The 23,405-nt window shown below is 53.0% G+C and overlaps 3 protein-coding genes across 4 annotated transcripts; 1 reads left to right on the top strand and 2 right to left on the bottom strand.

Moving 5' to 3' along the window:
- Window positions 1-2,070: 2,070 nt before the first annotated feature.
- Tomm6 (translocase of outer mitochondrial membrane 6) lies at window positions 2,071-3,519 on the bottom strand. The gene is made up of 3 exons (XM_038342383.2): window positions 3,255-3,519; window positions 2,492-2,592; window positions 2,071-2,312 (listed from the first exon to the last, which is right to left on the bottom strand). Exons 1-2 carry the CDS (start codon window positions 3,380-3,382, stop codon window positions 2,496-2,498), a joined length of 225 nt encoding a protein of 74 aa, XP_038198311.1. The 5' UTR covers window positions 3,383-3,519; the 3' UTR covers window positions 2,071-2,312; window positions 2,492-2,495.
- A 319-nt stretch (window positions 3,520-3,838) lies between these two features.
- Window positions 3,839-11,637, bottom strand: Prickle4 (prickle planar cell polarity protein 4). Its single transcript, XM_042055755.1, has 8 exons — window positions 11,502-11,637; window positions 10,461-10,620; window positions 7,742-7,889; window positions 6,630-6,737; window positions 5,860-5,997; window positions 5,369-5,572; window positions 4,578-4,782; window positions 3,839-4,171 (listed from the first exon to the last, which is right to left on the bottom strand). Exons 1-8 carry the CDS (start codon window positions 11,635-11,637, stop codon window positions 3,849-3,851), a joined length of 1,422 nt encoding a protein of 473 aa, XP_041911689.1. The 3' UTR covers window positions 3,839-3,848.
- Window positions 11,638-12,395: 758 nt separating this feature from the next.
- On the top strand, window positions 12,396-20,157 carry Frs3 (fibroblast growth factor receptor substrate 3). 2 transcript variants are annotated; one of them, XM_038342676.1, is made up of 6 exons: window positions 12,396-12,923; window positions 14,482-14,570; window positions 15,346-15,532; window positions 17,624-17,785; window positions 18,551-18,702; window positions 18,936-20,157. In XM_038342676.1, exons 2-6 carry the CDS (start codon window positions 14,505-14,507, stop codon window positions 19,845-19,847), a joined length of 1,479 nt encoding a protein of 492 aa, XP_038198604.1. In that variant the 5' UTR covers window positions 12,396-12,923; window positions 14,482-14,504; the 3' UTR covers window positions 19,848-20,157. The 2 variants fall into 2 exon arrangements, with proteins under 2 accessions (XP_038198604.1, XP_038198603.1); XM_038342675.1 differs by lacking the exon at window positions 12,396-12,923 and having other exon boundaries at window positions 13,299-14,570.
- Window positions 20,158-23,405: the final 3,248 nt, after the last annotated feature.

The following is a 23,405-nucleotide window of genomic DNA, read 5'->3' as shown; positions in this document are numbered from 1 at the left end:
GTACTGGGTCTCTCAGCCCAGTTCCTAATTGAGACTGATTAGGTAAAGAGTGCATCTTTGGGGTGAAATTTTCCAGGGTCACTTGGTTTTTACCAGCTAAGAGTAGGTCTCTCGGGTGGTTCTCTTTTTGTTAGCACTAAAGCGCCTTCTCAGGGTTGTGAATGTCATCTCTTCCACGTTCCTGTCTGTTCTCAGTCCAGGATTATCCTTTAACCGCTATTTACTTGTCAACTCACACATGGCTGTAACTACACCACAGCTTAGTAGCTATGGGCAAGCGGTCACCTTGGTTAACTCTGTCCATACTTACGCTGGCATGTTTCTTTTAAATACAACAGCTGCTGACGAAATAGCTCACTGCTACGGCACTTAGCTAGCATGCTTGAGACAATGGGTTCCAGGTCACGTAAACCAGTTTAAACAAAAACTGCCAAACCAGCGTTATGACCTCAAAAACCAAGAGTAAAGTTACTTGAGATTATATCTTAAATTTGGAATGAAAAAAACTATATTTTTAAAAGCTATATCTTAATTCTATCTAGATTCTGATTTTCAACATAGAAATTTTTTTAACTAACTAGAACTACTCAGCTATAGGATCATATAGCACACTTTAAGGTTTTATTCTTCAAAACAAAACCAGGCTGCTATTTCCTAGCTTAGCTGCGGTCATGTGGGGTTCTGCATCTATAGTACAGCTTACAAAGCTGCTTCTTCGTTACTTTGTGGTCCTTTGGAAGTAATGGCTTCAAACCCAAGCCTTATCCATGTATTCACAGTCATGACCCCCCCCCCCCTTTTTTTTCAAGGCATGGTCTCACTGTGTAGCCCTGGTTAGCCTGGAACTTTAGAGGAGGCTGGCTTCAGAGATCCACATGCCTCTGGGATTAAGTGTGTGCCACGAGGCCCAGTCTCTTAATAATTCCTAAAACAGACTTCAGAGTATCTGTGACTCAGAATAAACTCTAGGGTCTTGATTCATGTTAAGCCAATTCTAGGCCTGAATTTACTCAATAGTTTCTGCTAGCCAAGCATCACATCACACAGGTTCTTCATTCACAAGAAAATGGTGATCCCACCCCATATCATATATGGTTTAGTTAGTGGAGTGCTTACCTAGCAGGCCTGAGGCTCAGAGTTTGATCCCAGCACCACGTAAAACCAGGCATGGTAGAGCACACTTGGACTCCCACAGTTGGTGGAGGCAACAAGATAAGGAGTTCAAGGCCTCTTCAACTGAGGCCAGCCTAGGCTGCAAATATCCTGCCTCAAAAAAAAAAGCTCCCCCCCCCTCCCGCCTTCGGTGGGTGTTTGGAAGTCGCATCATGAGTTTCTGCGGTGCTATGCACCTAGGCCCCAGAGAACTGACTGAACAAGGTGTCTACCCACAGACCTAGGAAAGCAGCTAGCAGTAGCTCTCATCGTCATGCAGCTGTGGCCAGTTACACTGGCCCTTCTCATTCGTGCCCTGTAATCCAAGACCAGTCCAAGGGGCCTTTGCACAAAAAAGCAGTATTTTTTTTTTTTAATGCCCAGTAAATTTGACTAAATGAGACTCTGGAGAGCCTACTTCTAGCACCACCTTGTCCCTCGGCCACAGGAGTCTCTCCACAGAACACAGACAGTGCCACTAGCATGAGTCTGGGGGTAGGAAGTTGCTTCCTTGTGCCCACTAACAAGCTGACTCCACCCACACATCAGTGCTCTCTTCTGCCACCAAATCTCACTCTATTCCAACAACAGTGCCTCCCTGGTGCCTGGAAAACCCACCTGGTGAACTAAAATGCCAAACACCACCAAATGGCTTCTTCCCCAGGAATGCTCACCAGCAGTAACTCAAGAATCATCTGTGTAGCTTAGCTTTATCACTGTGGAGTAGGTGGTTCCCATTCAATGTCTTTTTTTTCTGTTCTCTTTTTTAAATGAGACAAAACATCTCCATTACAATCCATGTTTGGGGCTCATTGCTGTCTCTTGAGTGTGAAACACAAATCATGGTTTTTTGGTTTTTGTAAACTGACTTTTTACACCGTGGTTTTGAAAGAAGTTTCTTATTAAAAGAATAAAACGTCTTTGTGTGCAGGCTTTATTTGAAATGTTTTCAAGAACCATTACTACTCCTCGGGACAGGGGCAAAGATCACCCTCTGCAGAAATGTAGGGATGCACACACAGCTGTGCAGAGTCAATATTTGAGCTGAAGCTGGGGGCTGCCCAAGGGGTGGAAGTTCAGCTGCCATTGGGGTAGTATCTTGTGGTAGTCCTAGACAGTAGGCTGTCTTGGGAAGTTTGAGTACACAGGAATTCCATTCTCTGCAACCAGATAACAGGTGGTATTAGAAATTGGAAAACACAAAGAAAACTGCTTTCACCTAGAAACCCTCAAGAGTGAGGATTTACACCAAGTCTCTCTCCTACTTGTTGTGAATAGCTCAACAGAATTGTTGTCTCTCAGAACTGGAATAAGCAGAGACAGAAGATTAAGTGCTTACTTGGCTACACCCCTGGCTGAGGTGCCATCAAATCAATGTCACTCAAGTTCCTGGCCAGCCAAACTCCCGCAGCAAAGAGTCCCAAATTGAGGATCAAGTTCCTGAGTAGAAAATATATTTCATTAACCCTGAGGTCACTGAGTTTGATGAAACTAATGACATACCATGGGAAGTTTACGTCAGCACCACCCTCTGGAAATGTTGATCGACACTCAGTATAGTGCTACGTCGCCCAATATGCACGTGAGAATTTGGAATTTACATCTATTCCTAACACAAGCAAAGGCCAACAACACTCTAACGTAACAGGCTAGAATTCCGGTTTATGCCTTGGCATCTCTTCCCTGCCTCCTAGGTCAGGGTGACTTTTTAAAAATAATACATTCATTAAATTATATTGTGTGATACTGCAAGTTGACACAGTGCAAGTGTGGAGATCGCAGGAGTTGGTTATCTCCCTCCACCTTGCGGGTAACAGGGATCGAACTCAAGTCCTCAAGCTTGGCGGCAAACGCTTCCACCCGCTGAACCATGGCTACAGCCCAGGTCGACATTCTAGATACCTTGAGAACCACGTGACAGATATTTTTTTGACATCGATGCATTTTACGAGCCTACAGCCTCAACAAAACACAGAAAGTTATCACGAAACCACTATTTTGTCAATGTGGTTAAAAACAAATAAAAACCCCTAGGATTGCCAGCCTCACTAGGAAGGGAAATACAAGTTTATGAGGATCAGAGAGGGGCCAGCCTCGGTTACCTCCGGAAATCGTTCCGATCGGTGGCGAAGCGATAGACGCCGCGGAGCCAGTCTCCCACGTTGTCTGGAACCTCGGGGGCCTCGTTGACCGAGCCGGAGGCGCTCACTGCCATCCCACTAGAAGCCATAACAGCACCGAGCACCACAGTGGCTGCGCGCGGCTCAGAGTCGGCGCAGGCAGATCGCGCAACTTCCGACCCCGCACTTCCGCCGGCAGGTAGTGAGACGCAAGAAGACCCGCCCCCGGCTGCTTCCACGAGCTTGGAACCCAGGACGGAGGTGGAGCCGGTGCTCGCTGCCCCACCTCCCGGTGCTTGGAGCCTGTTACCTGTGTAGCGCCACCATTCCGTTAGTTTAAGCAAAGTGCTGACGGTGGAGTAAATTCAGCCCTCGGGGATAGGGGCTAGCTCACCCAGAAAGTTCTGGGCAGTGGTGTTTCCCCAAGAAACTTTACTACAGGTTAGAGAACGTGCAGTGTGGATGGGACTGTCCCGCGTGTCTGCCTGTTTTCAGTCTCGGGGTTTTACACAGCAGTCTTGTTATCCTGTTTCATAGGTTCCCCCATCTCACTACTCTGACCTCCGTGCCGCCCCACTAACAAATGGTGCAGTGCTTCCTGGAGATGTCTCTGTCATCTGTCTGGAGGTTTTGGGGGGACTTCCAGGGACCTGGAAGGCGCTGGCCCAAGAAAAAGCCTTCGGGTTCCGACTCAGAGGAAGAGGAGCAGGTGGGGCAGGGGCTGTGCTCCTTGGCGTTTCCGGGAGTCTTTGGGCGCCCTCGGCCCTGCCCTTTGGACGCCCCACTCGGGGTTTCCAGAGTGGAGCTGACGACTGTAGAGGGAAGTGTAACTTGGGAGGTGATCTTGCCATCCGAGGAGGCACTGTTCCAGTCGACGCTTGAATCGGGTTCTGTTTCCCCTGTTAGAAATGCCCATCTCAGAGCCCCCAAATCTTTGTGCAAGAGGCGGGCCAGGGTTGCGTGCAGCCTCCCGCCCCGCCCCAGGCTAGTGCCGTGCGCGCTGCCGCTGCCGCCAGTCTACCCCAAGGGCCCCCGCCTCCGTCCACCAGTGGGCGACCGCGTCCCCAGCCCGGGAGCGAGTTTGGCGCCGCAGCCCCGCCGGGAGGGTTCAGGAGGCCTTCGGAGCGCGCAGGCCAGGGACGCGCGGTGAGAGCTTCGGGCCCCAATGCTCGCGTCTGGGGGTTGCGGTGGGAGGACAGCATGGGGAATGGGATGAGGGGTTCTGGCTCGGGAGATTCCCCGCTTCTATGATCAGCCTAAGCCGCCGCCCCCTTCCCCTTAAGATCGCACCGTCCCCTCCTTTACCAAGGGACGCTAGGCCTTCCAGTGCCTCTTCTGAGCTAGAATCTGCACTCCGGTAGCGGCTCACGAAGCAGCTGGGACAGCAGGGGCTGCCCCCGGGCAGGGCATAACGTCCTGCACCCAGAGGCCCGGCGCAGTCTTGGCAGCAGAAGTGGTTCTCGTGCCAGCGCTGTCCTTCGGCCTCGGTACAGCGCTGAGAGAAGATCAGCTGGGAGAGGTTGAGGAAAACGATTGATTCGTTCGTTCATTCACTCACTCACTCATTCACTCATCCATCCATCCATCCATCCACCCAGTAACCACACCTTATACCCATTAACGCTCAAAAAAAAAAAAAAATTGCCCACAGGCACTCCGATTTGGAGTACTTTGTAACTCTTGGATTCTGGAGGGTGACTGGCTTTAGCCGGATCCTCCACGTAGCAGGTGGCATAGCCAGAAGTTGGGCCCCAGAGCTTTCCTGACTCCCACGGCTCAGTACTGTCTTTATTGTTGATGTTAGGGTCTTTCTAGCATGGTCAAGATCAGCACTGAGCATCTGGCATAGTGATGATTCAGGAATCCAGAAACGTTTTGAGTCCAAGAGAATTTACAGACCTCTGTTTGCACTGGGGGAGCAGAGGTAAAGGTCCCACGTGCCCAGAGCTCTTGAGTGGCCCTGGCTAGTTCCTCATTCTCTCCACCCTGTTCTCCACTTCTACTAGAAGATCCTCCAGCCTAGGAAGGTGACAGCTGCTCCTGCATTGCTGGCTCTGGGGAGGATTTCTCCCAGTGTCTCTCCCCTTTTGCTCTACCTGGTCACAAGCGGGACATCGAGGTCGCAGCAGCTCTGCATGATGGCGGCCACAGTAGAGATGCCCATCATGGTAAAAGTAGATGAGGTTTATCAGGGCCTGCCCACAGGCCTGGCAAGTAAAACAAGGTCTGTGCCAGCAGCACCGCTCACCAGCCCTGGCCGCAAACACTCCGTACTCTCCTGGATTCAGCAGCTTCTTGCACTGCCAAAGCAGAGGCCCCAGGCTCTTAACCTGAACCTTCTTAGCTTCGCTCATGGCTCTTCAACCACATCCCCCAACCCCCGAATCCCCCAATCTGACTGTTCATATGCCCATCTCCACCACAGAGGCCAACTCCCCAAACCTGGCTTCCTCTTTTCCCTAACATTTACCAAATCACCAATCCTGAAAACATTTCTCTGCTAAACTCCCCCCAACCCTTTCTGCAGAGCAAAGGGAGGAGGAAGGGAAAGACTCAGGGATGGAGAAGGGACAGACATACTCCCTACCTTCTCACAGGTGTATCCTTCAAGCTTGGGAGGTAACAAGCGGGCCACCCCCTGTCCCATGGATTTCTGCTTCCGCTGGGCACAGAAGAGCCGCAGTTGGGTCAGTTCCTCCTCCCCTAGGGCCAGACAGTAGCGTTCCTAAAGGAAAGGCCCACATGCACCCAAACCTTAGAACACCGCTGGACTGACATGGTCTCTAAGGTCGATGCTGGCTGGGAGAGAGGGAATGGCGCATGTGCCTGAGAAGACGGGAAGAAAACGTAACTAAGTGCTTAGTTCACTCTGCTGCCACAGAGATGGTTGTCACTCGGGGCTGCACCGGATAGCACTTAGCACCATCGCCAGATAGTGTGGCTCTTGTTCCCATTGAGCTAGGTCCCAGGATCCCTTTCACATCTGTTCTCTCTGCTCCATAGACTGTCTTGCCTCTCCTAGTGAATGGTAAGTCTTTAGGCTGCACATGCTGGGACCCTCAATAAATACTGAACAACCACATTTCTACATTTGTGCATCCCATTCTTGGTTTCAGATGCCGTTCATGTCCATTTTCCCATTTGCTCTTAAGCTAAGCCTTGTGATGCGCAGGACATGTATTCCTGCACCTGTCTGTCATTAGCTATGGAAACTCAAGCTAAAGGGAATTGTTTCCTCCAGCTACGGGCAAAACTGAGCCTTTTAGTCATATATCTTGAATTCTAGACTACACAGTAAGTAACAAGGTGTGGAGAGGGAGCAAAGGAGGAGCGAGGGGAATCCGAGGGGCGACCCACATCACTGTCCTGTGGGGGAAACTGCTGCAGGAGGGTCCGAAACCCAGGCCAGCTTGAGGCTTGGTTGGTATCCAGGCAAGGTGGGCCCAAGCTCGATCCTGGAGGAGCCTGAGAAGGCACAGGAGAAGGGGACTGAGTCTTCCCTTCCTCTCCCTTCCCTTCCCCTTATCACCTGCCCTCCAATCTACAGCAACTCCCAAGCGTTCCTCTCCACTTGGAGGAAACCCCCTCCTGCCCGTCACTAAGAACAGTAGATCTGTCCGGCATGGTGGCACACGCCTTTAGTCCCAGCAGTCGGGAGCAGAGGCAGGTGGATCTCTCTAACTTCAAGCCTGGTCTACAGAGTGAACAGTAAGTCCACTCCTGATCCGAGACCTGCCTGGAAGAAGCCCCCACAAACACCACTCCATATACTGGAAGCCCCACATTTACACACTCCTGGAGCCAGGATCTGACAACCTAAGCGGACTCAGGAGAAGTGCTATTATGTTTGCAGGAATGGATTTCAACCCCTAAGTCCTGAAAAGAGAACAGGTCTACAAAGAGTTAGGCAAAGCTGAGGGGGTGTGCAGCTCCACCCACTGGGAGGCTGAGGTAGGAGGACAAAGTTCAAGGATTACATGACAAGGTCTTACCTCAAAGTGGGGGACAGAGGACCGAGGATAGCAAAATGGCTCAGCACATAAAGACACTTTAACACCAAGCCTGGGTTTGATTCTCTGGATCCCCATGGTGGAAGACGAGAGCTGACTCCCGCAGGTCCTCTGACCTCCACGTGTTGTGGTTCACAACACACACACACTGAGTAAATATTTAACAAACTTCGGGTTTGGTTTTGTTTGAGACAGGGTGTCTCTTTGCAGCCCCAAGTGGCCTGGAACTTGATACTCATCCACAGACCAGGCTGGCCTTGTACTCACAGAGATCTGCCTGTGTCTGCCTCTTGAGTTCTCTTGAGTGCTAAGACTAAAGGTGTGCCCACCACACCTGGTTAATAAAGGTTTGGTTTTGTTTTGACGGAAGGAAAAATGCAAACATCTCCTGGTTGGTAGGAGGGGAATGAGGGCCAGAGGATGAGAGCACGGTGGTCTCAGAAAGAGTGGGGCTCCTACCTGAACAGAGGTGTCCTCATCACCCTCTACTGGCTGCTGGCCTGCGCCACTGCCTGAGTTAACTGGTGGATCTGGCTCCCTGAACATAGAACTGTCCTGCTGGAGGGACCAGTCAATTCTGAGCTGACACTGGTGACCAACAGTCTGCCTGGAAAAGACAGAAGATCAGCTCATCAGTGAGCCTTCCCAGCATGCCAGGCAATGCCAAGTGCTTGACAAGCGCCATCTCAGTCTTGTCAACAGCCAGGAGACTGAGGTAGCATTGTCCCCAGCTTACAGGCGGCCAGGCTGGGGCTCAGACAGCACTGATATATACATATCCAAGGTCAAACAGCTGTAAGTGGCAAAGTCAGATCTTTAGCCCCTGAGTTTGTGAAGTTCAAATTCTTGGGTATTACAAAGCTGGGTGGTGTAGAAGAGGAAGCAACCATGGAAGGAACCATTCTGCTCTCCCATGAGCCTCTGGGCAGGCTGGAGCTCTCCTACTCACCTTGCCAGTCTTCCCAAGGTTCCTCAGTGCAGTCCACCACACACACACACACACACACACCTATCTCCGCAATACACCCTAATCAGGCTGTTCCTCAGTCACCCCACACACACACACACCTATCTCCGCACTACACCCTACTCAGGCTGTTCCTCAGTCACCCCACCACACACACACCTGTCTCCACGCTACACCCTACTCAGGCTGTTCCTCAGTCACCCACAACACACACACACACCTATCTCCGCAATACACCCTAATCAGGCTGTTCCTCAGTCACCCCACCATATGCGCGCACACACACACACCTGTCTCCTCACTACACCCTACTCAGGCTGTTCCTCAGTCACCCCACCACACACACATACCTGTCTCCGCACTACACCCTACTCAGGCTGTTCCTCAGTCACCCCACCATACACACACACACACACACACCTGTCTCCGCACTACACCCTACTCAGGCTGTTCCTCAGTCACCCCACCACACACACACACACACACACACACACACACATCTGTCTCCACGCTACACCCTACTCAGGCTGTTCCTCAGTCACCCCACCATACACACACACACACACACACACCTGTCTCCGCACTACACCTTACTCAGGCTCTTCCTCAGTCACCCCACCACACACACACACACACACACACACACACCTGTCTCCACACTACTCAGGCTGTTCTTTTCCAGCATTGCCCTTGTGGAGCCCGGCCGAAGGCCTCCTTGCCAGGAATCCTCCTCAGCTTCTCTGGCCTCTACCAGTTCTCCCTTCCTGAGTTCTCAAAGTAAGCATAGTCAGTGGCCCCAAATTAGTATCCAGTGTCTCCTCATCTAGTCTCAAGGGTACAAGAAAATTCTGTGTCCACCCCATAGCCCCTCACAAACCAGACAAGCCCTCTTCCACCAAGCTATACCTCCTGTCCTTATAGCAGCATGAAACAGGATCTCACAGAGCCAAGGCTGGCCTTGAACTCCTGATCCTCCTGCCTCAACCTCCAAAGTGCAGAGATCCAAAACATGTACCACCACACCCCACTTTATAGCAGCAATTTTAATGACTAGTCCCAGTGCACCTCTTTAGGCACAGTCGAAATGGGATCACGGTGTCTTTGGGTGGGACTAACTACTGATGCACAGAAAAGATGGGTGCTGCTCTGGATGAGGTCGCAGGCTAGTGAGTGGGAAATGTAACCAGAGAGAACAGGGTTCATGCACCTGTATCTGGGTGAAGGGCTGGCTGTGTAGGATGGTGACAGGCGGAGCAAACAGTTACAAGTTTATTCAGTGTCCGCGACTATTCTAGAACTTTATATAATAGGTCCATTCTTACCGTCCATTGAAGCAGTTTCTTCTACGCTTTTACAGTTAAAAAACCAACCAACCAACCAAACCATTGACCAATGAGCAAACTACAAAGTTCCGGGAGTTTTAGGAGGTACCCGACCTCGGAGCAGCAGCTGGGCTCAGGAGAGTCAACAGTAAATCACTAGGCTTTGGGGAGTCTGGCAGGTTCCGTGTATAACCATCACAGCGCCACCCAACCCCATGGACCGCCCCCCAGTCTCCCTTCAAATATCCAGTGCCACCCTTCCCTCCTTCCTGGCTCCACACCCACCTGTTTCCTTCCTGTTAGTCCCTCAGGGCAGGTTTCCTGTGGAAGGTGGCCAGGATGGACGTCCACACTCAGGGGTAGGAACAGCCACACCCCTTAGCAGCACTGTTTGAGCTCCACAAAACAAGGGGGGGAGGGGTTCTGGGGTACCCTCTTCCGGATTAGTTCTAGTTTGCATGGAACTCTCTGGCACAAAAACAACTCTCAGAAATCAGACTTCTACCCGTCACCCTTCCTGTCCCCCACCTCCGAGCAACCTGATTCACCTCCAGCTACCACTAGACCCCATCTTACTAACACGCTGGTTTCCTCCCATAGTTCCCCTCCTCTCCTTTCAGATAAGATCGGGTCAAACACTGGCTCCCGCCTCTCGCCCCAGATGCAACCTAGCTCAGGGGTTCGACCTCCCCAAACAACACCCATTCTTGGAAGGATGAGCCCCAGAGGTCCTAGGCACTAGAGAGCAGTGGAGTGGGAAGGTATCCCTGAACCAGAGGGAAATGGGAGGGAAGTGTACGTTTCCATCAAGTGGCCTCTCGGCAGAGCCCCAAAGTTTTCCTAGGACTTTGCGGGCCACCCGCAGGGCGGAAGCTCGACGTGTGCTTACCGAGTTGGCTTGGGGTCCCTGTCTAGCTGCTGGTTTAGGAGTGGGGGTCTCAGCCTGTCAAAGCGCAAGCGCCCAGGCTGTTCTGGTGAGACCCGCCGTCGGGCCACGCCCCCAGTGGCCCCGAACTGGGTGCTGCAGACTGAGGAAACCGCTCGTGGGTCTCAGGGCGGGAAGGGCGCAGGTATCCACGGACTTGGCGACGCGAGATGCGAGGCGCCACTGCAAAGCCCGAAAGGTCTAGTCTCTCGGCCCGCCCCCGGCTTCAGCCCCGCCCCCTCTGCGGGCCTCTCCAGCTCCTCTCCTCTGTCCCCAGTGTCCCTCGCTACTTTCCCTCCTGGATCCCGAATCCTGTCCCGCTTCAGTCCTCCGACCCGCTCTGCTATCTCTCGAGATTCTCTTCTGCTAGAGAGACTGCTGACATCTCTGCTCCCCGCCCCACCCCGCGCCGGGCCCCTCTCAAGACAGGCCACGCCCCTCAGGATTCCCAGCCACCGGCCCCGAGCGCCCTCTGGCGTCTGCGCATGCTCTCTGCCCCCGGCTGCAAAGTCCTCCAAAGGGACCTTCTAGGCTGCCTGCCGGGTGCCCCCGCTCGGGTCGGCCGGCCCGCAGCGTCTCGTTGGTGCAGCCCGCGACCTCCGACCCTGCGGGAGCGGGGCGGGGCGGGGAGGCCTTAGCTGCGGGCGGGCGGCGGCTGCTGCAGCGGGACCCGGGAGCGGGGCCCGGCGCCGCCCGGGCCGCAGGGCGATGTGAGTCGGGGCGCGGCGGGGCGGGGACCAGGCGGCTCTACCGAGGCCGTGTCGCGCCGCGCCGCAGTCTCCGCTCCTATCCTAGAAAGCCCCAAGCGGGCGAGCTAGCGGCGGACCCGGGGGCTGGGGGCGGGGATGCAGGCTCGGAGCGCGACTGCGACCTCCGCATTCCTTCTGGGTATCTAGAAAACCTGTAACCAGTTCTGCCTCTCGCTCCCCAGACCCCACCCTCTCCCCTCCCCCTGGTTACACCTTCGGGTCTCCAGGATCCCGCAGAACCCCCCACCCCACTCACTCTCCCAACCTCTTGAAATACCCACAGACACATCTCGTTCTCCCCTCAGTGGCCCAAAGGCTTCCGCAGTCACCATCCAGAAATTCCTCAGCCTTTTCATTTTTGCACCATGCCCAAATCCAGAATCCTTGCCCATCTTCTCCCAAGGCTTCGAATATATTTTCAGACCACATACCTCAATCTAGTGCCTGTCCCTAAACCTACCTACCTCAGACCAGAGCCTCCCCCACCCCACCCAATGTAATCCCTCTCAATGGATTATCTAATAATGTGTTTGAAATCTCAAAGAAAAAGAGGGGAGTCGGAAAGGTGCAACCCCTCCCCCATCTTGCATCCAGTAGCTCTTGGCTTCACATCCCTTCCCAACACCCTGTTGATGGTTTAAGCCCCCATGGTCCTTTCAGTACCTGCCTTTAGCCTGCACACAATTCCTTCAACCTCCTTACTCCTTCCAAAGACTTAACCAGAATAAGAGTGTGGGGTTCTTTTACCTAGAGTTGTGCAGGGGCTGGTGGGGGGACACTGGGAAGTGCTGTTTTCCTGGACTGGGAGGGAGGGATTTCAGGAGTTTTCTTTAGAGTTCTGGATTGTTGATTCATCTACCTAGGGCTCAGATAATCTGAAAATTTGCCTCTTTTTTTTTTTTTTTAAGAAAATTTGCCTCTTGTTGTAACTGTCCTTTCTGACACTAGGAACAGAAAGCCTGACCAGCTTTCAAATGGGAAGTGTTTCACTAATACCTGCTTCTAGAAGTTACTTCAGCTAGAACTCCCATAATTGACGGATATTTCCTCAAAAGGGGGGGTCCGGAGTTGGAGATGGTGGAGGGAGAATGACAGACCCTCCCTAGATATAGCAACAAAATGTTCTAGAATGTTGGTTTTCAGAGTCTTAAACTGGTGCTCTTGCTGAACTAACATATTATTATTGTTCTTCTGAGAAAGAAAACTTTTTGTAGGGTTGAAATTCTCTGCAAGGTCAGGTGGTGGTCTGAGCGGCAGGATTCCGAGGGGACTGCAGTGATGGCTGCCAACTAGAGGTGGTAGACATCTCAGAGTTCATTGTTCTTGGGCCTAGGGAGTTCCATCCAGGGCTGCAAAATTGTGGTCTTTCGTGGGAGATCGTGTTGTGTTCATTGGTCTTTCTAGCTGGACCCAGGATCCACTAGGACCTGGACCAGATAAATCCAGGTGGGAGACACTGATAAGCCCGTTTCATGAAGAGTTGGGGGCTGAGGGTTGGTTTTCGTTAACGTATGGTCTCTGTCTCCTGTGCTAGGTGAGCCCCAGGTGTGACCCACAGGGATCCAGGTGACTTCTCTGCAGACGCTTTGCCATGACACCCCTCCAAGGACGGGAGGAGTGAAGTGGGAATCCTTTCCGATGCCCTTCCCAGGGTCAGCTCCCCAATGGCCTGGGTGAGGTAAGAACTGCGGCTTGGTGTCAGTTTTGTAGAGTTTCTCAACTCCAGAGGAATGTAGGGAACAGGTCACTGGGTTGTTAAAGGTTCTACCACAGCAACAGAGGTTCCTGGATAATCCACTACCTTGTGTTTTTTTGCAGTAAAGTGAACCTCTGAAAACTGCTGACTGGGCCGGGCCGTGGTGGCGCACGCCTTTAATCCCAGCATTTGGGAGGCAGGCAGATCTCTAGGAGTTCAAGGTCAGCCTGGTCTATAATAAGAGCTTGTTCCAGGACAGGCTCTAAAGCTTACAGAGATACCCTGTCTTGAAAAACCAAAAATAAAGATGAAAAACACTGCTGGTTGGGCCTAGGAGTATAGCTCAGCAGCAGAGCGAATTGGATTTCCAGCACTAAGAACAAAACCTCTGTTTGGGTTCTGTCCGTGTGTATCTTGTTCCCTTGGGTCACAGAGGTCTAAGTGCTTTCCTCTCCATAGTAAGGCAGAAACCTGTCTTTTGTGACTGTCTTCCCATTACCAGTAGCCTGAAGGGAAAAGCCAGCTAAGGTCTCCTATCTCTGCTCCAACCTTTGGGAAGGCAACCCCGCCTTCTGTGAGTTGCTTTCATGGAGTGCTGGGAGTTCAGTCTGGAGCCTCATAGGCAGTATCTACTGCTGAGCTACATGCTCAGCCCCAGCATTTTTCTTCCTCAGTGAAGAAATATCTAACCAAGGTTTTTTTAAAAAATCATGCTAGATTGAACCCAGCCTGGTAGTATTTTTACTCCCAGCACTTGGAAAGCCTAGACAAGAAGATCTCTGTGAGTTCCAGTGTTCAGTCATTAAGTGTGGGTTTGCCTTTTTTGTTGTTTTGTTTCGATTTGGTTTTTGGCTTTTTCAAGACAGTGTTTCTCTGTGTCGCCCCAGCTGTCCTGGATCTTTCTCTGTGGACCAGGCTGGCTTTAACTCAGAGATCCGCCTGCCTCTGCTTCCCAAGTGCTGGAATTAAAGGTGTGTGCCACCACTGCTTGGATTGTTGGGTTTTATGATCACAGTCTACTAACAGTTTACTTGAAGAGAACACCAGAAATACTCATTTCCGGTGGATATTAGGGTGGAGCAAGGGAGGAAAGAGAGAACAAGGCTGGAGTGAAATGGGTAAGGTGAAAAATGAGGGGAAGAAAAAGGAACAAGACAGTATCTGCGACACCCAAGGGACACTGTTTGCTGACTCCAGATGAGGATCACAGCTGTGACAGCCACTCCCTGTGCCTCTTATAGCCGTGCTGCTTTTCCAGTCAATCACTCCACAGGCCAGACCGCTGTGTGCTTCCCAGGCCCAGGCTGACTCTCAACCTCTGAGAAGCTTGCCGTCCCCCACCTGTAGGAATCCTTCACTCATTCTAACTTGAATCAATGTTTATCCCAAGTGTGTTTGACCACAGGTTGAGAGAGCATTCCCTCAGGGTGTGTCTGTGTCATGCAGCCTCTTGGCAGGAGGACATACTCACAGTGTGGTGTCTGCTCAGAGCTCCTTGGCAGGGTGACTGGTGACCTGCTCATCCCTTGTCTGTTCCTAGGGTGGAAAGGCTGCTCTAACACCATGGGGAGCTGCTGTAGCTGCCTGGACAGAAACAGCGTGCCACACAACCACCCCACCAAGTTCAAGGTACCCAGAGCCTCTCCCTGCTCAAGTTCCCAGGGCCTTTTGAGTTTAGGCCTCCAGTATCTCTCGGGAAGGAGAAATGACAGGCTGTGGTGTGGACTTAGTAAGGTGCCTTGTCCTTGCTCTCTGACATCTGAGGTAGTGTGGTGGGGGAACCTAACCTTGTTTTTTATTTCTGGTTGTTCTTTTCCCCCATCCCCTTACCACCAAGAATAATGTGTTTTAAAGAGAGCATACTTAGCCCCGAAGAAACACTATATTGTTTTATGAACCTTAGCTCCCTATATCCCATAGGAGGCGCCTTCTCCTCACACTGGGGTTTGTCAGGGCTAATGTTTCTCCTTCCCAACTAGAGAGGGAGCCCTCAGCAAGTTTGCACAGTTTGGGGATTGGAGGATGGCTGTATCTGTTCAGCAAGTCTTTTGACTTTGAATTAACGGTTAAACCCTTTTTTGTTGATATCCTGGCCTTTGAAATTAAGCCCCAGGAAGTTCTTGAGCATTGGACAGCTAACCACCTGACCTCAGAGGTCAACAGGTGACCTCTTTCCTGTCTGCAAATGTCAGAGCTGAGAGCCATAGAAGAGATTACCCCATAGAACTGTCATTCCCCATGGCACTGCTCTGTGTTACCCAAGGGGACCAGTGTACCTGTGGTACAGCTAAGAGCCACTCAGTCTCCTGGCCCTAACCCCACAGTCACTGTCTCCCAGTGGCTCAGAGTCCCTTGCATATACTTCTTGGGCTCTTTACTGACCCTGTGTCCATTCTCTCTGCAGGTGACTAATGTGGACGATGAAGGGGTGGAACTGGGCTCAGGGGTGATGGAGCTGACCCAGAGTGAGCTGGTGCTGCACCTGCAGCAGCGGGACGCTGTCCGCTGGCCCTACCTCTGCCTGCGGCGCTATGGCTATGACTCCAACCTCTTCTCCTTTGAGAGTGGCCGCCGCTGTCAGACGGGCCAGGGTGAGTACCAGCTCTGCCCTCCAGGACAAGGACATGAGCTTATTACAGAATTAGAGCGTGGCCCTTCACATACTGACATCAGACATCAGACTTGGTGGTGTTGCCGAGAGCAGGGAAAGGTCCGAGCATCGCTGCTGTTCTTCCTCGAGCCTTTTGGGAACATTCGGTGCGCAATCCATGAAGTAGCCAGTGCTCCTAGGCCAGAGCCTACCTAGCAAAGACAAACCATTCTTCCCATTGTTGCTATGGCTTCAGGGTTCTACTGCCCTTACAGTAGAAAAAAAAAAAGCCTTCTGAGCTACCATGTCATATACCCTGGATCTCATCCATAGTAGAAGAGAGGTCAGGAAGAAGACCGGCTGCCCTGGGCTGAGATCTGGGGAAGCAGGAGCTTAGGTCTCATATACAGGTTAGCCTTCAGGAGCCCAACATGTGTCTGCCATCACCTGTGGGCAGTGGAGAGTACTGGTTCCCCCTGGACATCTGCCCTCTGCAGCCAGAGGTCAGGGGCTGGCAGGTTGTTCCATGAGGCTGAGGTTAGGGCATGAGGTTTGGGCTTGTCTATTAGGTCCAGGTGCGGCTCAGCCCCAGGAGTCCTTGAGAGTGTGCTGTAGACAGACAGGTGGAGGAGATCAATGTCTCCTGGGACAGCCGCAGGCCAGTGAGTCTCCTGGGTTGATTGCTGTGCGGCCCTTTCCTCCATGTGTCTCATTCCTGTAGCTCATGGGCATGAGAGGGCACAGGAGAACATGGCATGTGAACAGAGAGATGAGGCAGAGCCGCTTGATCTGCACTTGGCACCTGAGGGAGGCCGTCCTAGATCCCAGTGCGGGGCTTCTCCTGATACCAGGCTTTCTCTGTCCCCTCCCTCCTCTCCTCCTTTTCCTCCTCTGTCTCTCACTGCTCGTCCCCTTTGAGAGGGTCTGTTCTATGTAGCCTTCACTGGTCTCTAAACTCATGGTGAGTCTCCTCTCACCTCCCAAGTCTTGGGTTCACAGCAGGGTGTCACCACCTCTTCCTGTCTTTTCCGGCTTTCACATTTCCTGCCAGAAGAGCCCTTTTTTCTTCCCCATCTTTCTCATTCTGTTTCTACAAACCTCAGTTGCCCTATACTCGGGTGAATGGACAACACTGTAACAGTAATATAATATGCATTGTCCATATTTCCACATAATCATATTTATTATTATTTGGGTGTGGTGCTGGGATTTAAACCTGAGTCTGTGCATGCTAAGTAAACATTTTACCACAGATTCCACCCCCTCCCCCTGGTTTTTTTGAACAGGGTTTTAATGGGTAGCTCAGGCCAGCCTTGAACTTTGTGACTACTTATCAGGGTGTGGTGCCATATCTGAATATATCTATCTTTGCTGTGGATATGTGCCCAAGGTGTCCCCAGAGCTGCCCCTGAATCCCATGATCCTGTGTTGCAGAGCCCCAGACTGGCATCTTCAGAGACATTGAATTCCAGTTGCTCAGCCCATTCCTGCCACTTTGGGGACAGGTCAGACTTAGAAGGGCTTAGAGGCTGACCGTACGCAGGAGCCGCAGGACTGCCTTGCTGTGTCTCTCTTCAGCTCTGCCCATCTTTTCCTTTTTCACCAGAACCCAAGCTCTGCAGGGACCCTATGCGCAGAGGCAGGAGGCCTTTGCTTCCTGGCTAGCCAGTGAATGACCTGTGAATGATTAGAGGGCAGTGGGTAAAGCTGGCTGCATGCTGGGTGAAGCTGGTTTTTCCTGGAGTGCAGGGAGTAGTAGGTGCAGGAAGCTGGGGGCAACTCTCTGTGGTTTTAGCTTCACCCCAGAAGGCAGGCATCCTTATGAAAACAAGCATACCCTGGGGGATATGGCTGCAGTGCTGGGCCTTGGAACGATAGCAGCGGGTAGTGTAGGGAGACAGGTGCCATGGGTGCCTCCCCTCCCGCCCATCCCTCCAGTGTCTCTGGGGTTCTGGAATGCCCCGAGGATGAATGCTCAGAAAGGAGAGGCAGAGGGTGGGATTGAAGTTCAGGGACATTTCCTTTTGACTGGCTGATGTTCCCTAGTCACTTAGGGTTGGCAAGAGCCTTGTTGCTTTTTTGCCTTCTCCAGGGATCTTTGCTTTCAAGTGCTCTCGGGCTGAGGAAATCTTCAACCTGCTGCAGGACCTTATGCAGTGTAACAGCATCAACGTGCTGGAAGAGCCAGTTATCGTCACACGGAACAGCCATCCCCCAGAGCTCGACCTTCCTCGAGGACCCTCACAACCCACTGGTAAGGAAACCACCACCCCAGGAACCATGAGTCTGGGAGGCCCAAGTCAAGCTAGCAGGTAGGGGATAGCTGAGTTGAGCCAGTTTTCCTGGACATTCCCCCATCATCAGAACCATTCCTGAGGATGGCTCAGTGCTGGGCAGGACCAATTGGGTGACTCAAGCTGGAGCTGCAGAATCCTAGGCGTTGGGTCGACTAGTGGTTGGGAAGCAGACAGGAAGACGTTGGGTTGCCATAGAAACAGCAGTCTGGAGCTTTTTGCTTCCATCTGTCTACTGTGCTGGGTGACATACAACATACACCTCTCCTGCCTTACTGGTGCAGACATCTCTGGCCATGACTGTGTAGCGTTCCCACAGTTTGTGCTCGTTGGGTCTCTGACTACACAGCTGCTTATTGCTCTGCATTCCCTGGCCGGGTCTGGGGAAATAGGAGAGATGGAAAGGGTCCCTGCGTTTGTGGCGTTTGCATGGTGCTCGTGACAAAGCCTGACTGCAGTCATGGATGGTCCCGGGGTGACAGGTGTACCTTCCGTGCTTAAAGTAAGGCTGTGATGGAATGGGAGGCTGGGGCAGCCTCGGGCCTCAGGGTGACTTCAGAAGGCAGGCCAGGGCTTCCAGTTCAGTGTGGCTTAGTCACACAAGGAGCCTGGAGAGTGTCTTGCCTTGCCATCAGAGGAGTTGCAGGGCACCCCACAAATGTGTGCATCTGATTGTAAATGATTCAGGTGGTTCCCATACCCATCCCCTTGGCTGCCACCTCTAGGCTACACTGTCTCCAGCCTCTCCAATGGCTGCCCTGGCTGCCCTGGAGAGGGCACACGGTTCTCCGCTCCCCGCCGACCCTCCACAAGCAGTCTCCGACATCCTACGCTTGGGGAAGAGTCTACCCACACCCTCATTGGCTCCGATGAGCAGGTGCGCATATGGTAGGCTGCACTCTGGGTGGGGATGGGGCCTAGGAAAGGTTGTGGGAAGGGGAAGAAACCCAGCAGGGCTCCATTCTACCCCCAGAAGGGTGAGCATGTTGGGAGGTTTAGAGGTGGCAGAGGAAACGTGGCTCTTTTCCTGTTCCTCTGGTTCTGTCCCACTGCCTTTCCCACCCTCCTAGTCCTTGAACCCACTGTTCCCTTGACATCTTTCCCCTGCAGTCCCACACCTATGTCAACACACCAACTGGTGAAGAAGACCACCGCAGGAGTCGCCACTGCCTGCAGCCACTGCCTGAGGGCCGGGCACCCTTCCCACAGACCCGGGTTTCCGACCAGCGGGACCCGCAGGTGTTCTTACAGCCAGGGCAGGTCAAGTTTGTGTTGGGCCCCACCCCGGCTCGGCGGCAGGCGATGAAGTGCCAAAGCCTGTGTCCCAACATGAATGACCCTCCCCATCACAACAACAACGAGGGCCCTTCTGAGTGCCCAGCCCAGCCCAAATGCACCTATGAGAATGTCAGCGGGAGCTTGCGGCAAGCAGCTGGCTGGAGACTGAGCCCAGAGGAGCCAGGGTGGAATGGCCTGGCCCACCGTAGGGCCGCACTACTGCACTATGAGAACCTGCCCCCGCTTCCCCCTGTGTGGGAGAGCCAAGCTCAGCAGCTGGGCCTGGAGGCCGGGGATGATGGGGACTCCAGGGATGGGCTTACACCATCCTCAAATGGCTTCCCCGATGGTGAGGAGGATGAAACCCCACTACAGAAACCTACCAGCACCCGGGGCTCCTCTGTCCGTAGCCACAGCAACTTCCCTGTCCCACTGACCCGCCACCGAGGCTCCCCAAGAGTCTTCAACTTTGATTTCCGCCGGCCTGGCCCTGAGCCCTCAAGGCAGCTCAACTACATCCAGGTGGAGCTCAAGGGCTGGGGCACAGACCGTCCCAAGGGGCCCCAGAACCCCGCAGTGTCGGGAGCTCCTGGGCCCACCCCACACCCTGCTCGCAGCTCAGACTCCTATGCCGTGATTGACCTCAAGAAGACCGTGGCCATGTCCAACCTGCAGAGGGCTCTGCCCCGAGATGATGGCACTGTTAGGAAGACTCGGCACAACAGCACCGACCTGCCTCTGTAGACCTGGTCCTCCCCCGCCCACCTCCTGCAGGGAGACCTCCACCTCGCCCACCAGCCCTGGACTCAGCTGCTTTGCAGACACTGGGGCAGACCAGATGCTTCTCTGCATTGCTGGAGTCCCCACAGATGTCAGCCACTGAGTGTCCAGTTCCCCGAGCTGGGGAGAGGAGAGAGTGAGCTGGAGAGGAGGGAGCCATGGTGTAAACTGTGAAGGGTTCCCAAGGTTGCATTTTGCACCCTTCCCTAATGTCCATTTGTCTAGTCTGTCAGCTGTCTGTCTGTCTGTGTTTATGTGTTTTCTCTTTTTTCTGTTTTCTCCTCTTCTTCTTTTCTTCTTCTTCTTTTCTTCGTCGTCTTCTTCTTCTTCTTCTTCTTCTTCTTCTTCTTCTTCTTCTTCTTCTTTTGGTTGGAGTTTTGAAACATTTTGTACCTGTTGATTTTATTTATCAGTTTATTTTTCTATTTATTGTTTTAAATGTAACTTAACATATTTATTATTAATATAATTATTTTTAAATTCTGGTTCGGTGAGTCTGTCTCTTGTGCAGTCTTTCCTGGCAGGGGTCTAGATAGGTAGAACGGGCAGGCCTGATAGAGATAGGACTTCATTCTGGCAAATGCAGGGTGGTTGTAAAGTCTGGTCATTTCCTTTTCTTCTCTAAGAAGCCTAAAACTTACAGTTGCCAGGGATGGACGAGCTCTTGCAGAACAAGACCCTGTTGCTGGGAACCCAGGTATAGAGGGAAACTGGAGGAAAGGTGCCCCAAAGAGATGATGTTCTCATCCCAGGCTGAAATGGACTAGGGAGGGGAGGAGAGACATTTCACAAGACTCTCCTCTGCACCCCTCCAGACAAGCCCCAGGGGCTACTGCCACCCCTTAACATGTTGGCCCAAAGGTAGACCACAGCTTCTCCTCAGCTACCCCCAGCACAGCTGAGCCCAGGCTGGAACCTTCACACAGGATTTTGCTAAAATCCCAGAAGTAGCCCAGGGAAAACCATATGACATCTGCCCAGCCTTCCAGCTTGTTGTTGAAGGCTCTCTTGGAGGACAGTCCTAGGACGGAGCCCCCAGGGACCTGTACCTTAACTTAGCGCAGGCCCAGCAGGCCCAGCAGGCCCAGCGGTCTCCTGCCCGCCCCCATCATTCAGGCCACCTGGTGCCCTCTTGTGGCAGGGACTCCATTCTTCCTCAGGCTGTTTGTGCCTCCTCCCTGTGATGTGCATGAGAGCCGGTTTGCCCAAGACATATCGACAGGCCTTTTCTCTGGGTGCTCCTTGAGTGGCTCCCTGTCCTGTGCTGTGATCATGTGGTCCTCTCCATCGGATGGTGGCTCCCCGGTTTTCCTCTGCCACGGTCTTCTGCGTGGAGATTAGACTGAGAAGGCCCTCCTGACAAGTGGATGTCACCTGCACTCTCTAAAAACGCACAAAGAGGACTGGTCACAGCAGGATGCAGGAGGAGACTGCTGCCTCACCTAGAAGCTCCCGGCCCACAGACCCTTCTGCCTCTTCCACCCCGTTGGTCTCTGCCCTGGGGGATAACCCTCTGCAGATCAGACTGGCTTCAGCACTGGCAGGGTGCTCCTGACCCCTGCAGCCTCAGTGCAGCTCCTGTGTCCTCCAGCACACGACCCTGCTCTTGCAGCCTCTCCTCAGGAGGGCTTGTGTCTAGACACAGAAAGGTCAGTGGGGAGCTGGGGGCACAGGGGAGAGGCAGATACAGCTGTGCCAGGGTCAGGCCTTAGGACCCTAACCACACTTCAGCAGTTATGGAGCCATGCTGACAGACTGCCTTTTCCCTTCCCTTCCTCCCTCCCTTGTCTCTTGCCCTCTTTCTCTCCTCTTCCTCTCCGCCTGTGGGAATGGAACCCAGGACCTCATGCGTCCTAAGCAAACAGCTCATGCTGAATTACACCCCCAGTCCTCCAGACCCCTCCACACTGACAATGGGCACTGCCAAGGGGTGGCCAGAGGCTGCTGTAGTCAAGACACCCAATTCTGTCCCTGGCTCTGCCACTGAATGGTTAAGCAAGTGGGCCTCATTCTGCACATGGAAGACCCGGAGCTAATATGACAGGTAGCCAGGCAGATGATGAACGCCATTGCACTTCAATAGTGGACGGATTTTAAGTGTGGTGCCCTGCACCTTTAGACCTAGCACTTTGGAGGTAGATGCACGTGGACGTCTGAGGTTAAGGCAAGCCTGGTCTGTGAGCAAATTCCAGCCCAGCCGAGATACATAGTAAGACTATGTCTCAACACCAAAGAGCCCAGCTGCTCCTGAGGACAACAATCAACAGTTGTCCCCACTCTTGAGGCCCCCAACTTCGGACTTCCTGCATTCCTTTAGAGACACTTAACCGCGTTCTCTTGGTTCCAAAAGCTGCTCTGACTCCCTGGGTCCCCAGAACAAGTCACCATTGCTTCGGTGGGAAAGTCCAAGACACAGGCCCCAGAATTGGATCCCAGCCCAGTGGGGCCCTCACCTTTCCCTCTGCCTCAGACCCACATTTACTATAGGAATTTTCCTCTCTCAGGGATAGGGTAGGGTGAGAGAGGACAGCTTTCCTACAGGAAGGGATGGATGGGCAAATGGGCACAGTGCCCAGGAGGGTAACAGCTGCCCTTGTATTGGGACCTGTCCCTCAAAAGTCAGGGCTGGGAACTTAGATGGAATCAGCCATTTCGTCCAGAAATCATAGCCAACACCAGTGACTGAGCACCTGTTTTCTTCTTTAGATGCGGGCACTGCTGGCCCCCTGGGCTTCCCTCAGGAAAGCAGAGGATGCAGCATCCTGTCTGTGAGTGACATTTCAGGTCAGACCGGAGAGGCCCTCCCCAAACCCACCCCTGTGTAATAACAAGGCTTCACCAAGTCTACACAGAATGGCTGAGACCATTTATCTCTGTCAGACCTCACTGGGCAGGTATTGTTATCGTAGTGTCCAGGAGAGGAAACAGGCCAGGAGGTGAAGAGACTCACCTCAGGCCATGAGTTAATTAATGGCTTCTACTGGGGCTGGATGCCAGTCGTGTGGCCTTCCCACCCCATCCCACCCCTGCTCTGGGCCAGGCCTGACCTGACTGAGGACCACTCCCCCGCCCAAATGACTCCCTTCTCAGTAGAGCACACTCCAGTGCCCGACTTGGAATTCCAGGCCAGGACCTCACCTTAACTACCCAGTGACCCTGCTCCTCCCACGCCTGCCCAACACCCGCAGATCTACCCTGCTCCTGTACTCTTGACATCCTCAGGGACAGCTCCTGTCCGTGGGAGGGGCGGGGCGGGTGCATAGGAGGTCAGGCTAACCAATCCTGAGTACTGGGTGCTCCAGCAAGTACCTTCAAGTGAAGTCCTACTCGGAGGCGAAGAGGTCGGGATAAATGCTGCCAGCCTCCATCGAAGCCATGGCCACCTGTGGCGGAGAGGAGCTGGCCAGGACAAGCAGGGCGGAGTGTTAGTTACCTGTGCCTTCGCTGTGACAGACGTGCCTGACCACAGCTCATCATGGAGGACAAACACGATACAGGAGTGTGAGGCAACGTCACACAGTA

Source organism: Arvicola amphibius, chromosome 9 (assembly GCF_903992535.2).
Source record: "Arvicola amphibius chromosome 9, mArvAmp1.2, whole genome shotgun sequence".
NCBI lineage: Eukaryota > Metazoa > Chordata > Mammalia > Rodentia > Cricetidae > Arvicola > Arvicola amphibius.
This window is presented reverse-complemented; position numbering and strand designations above follow the sequence as displayed.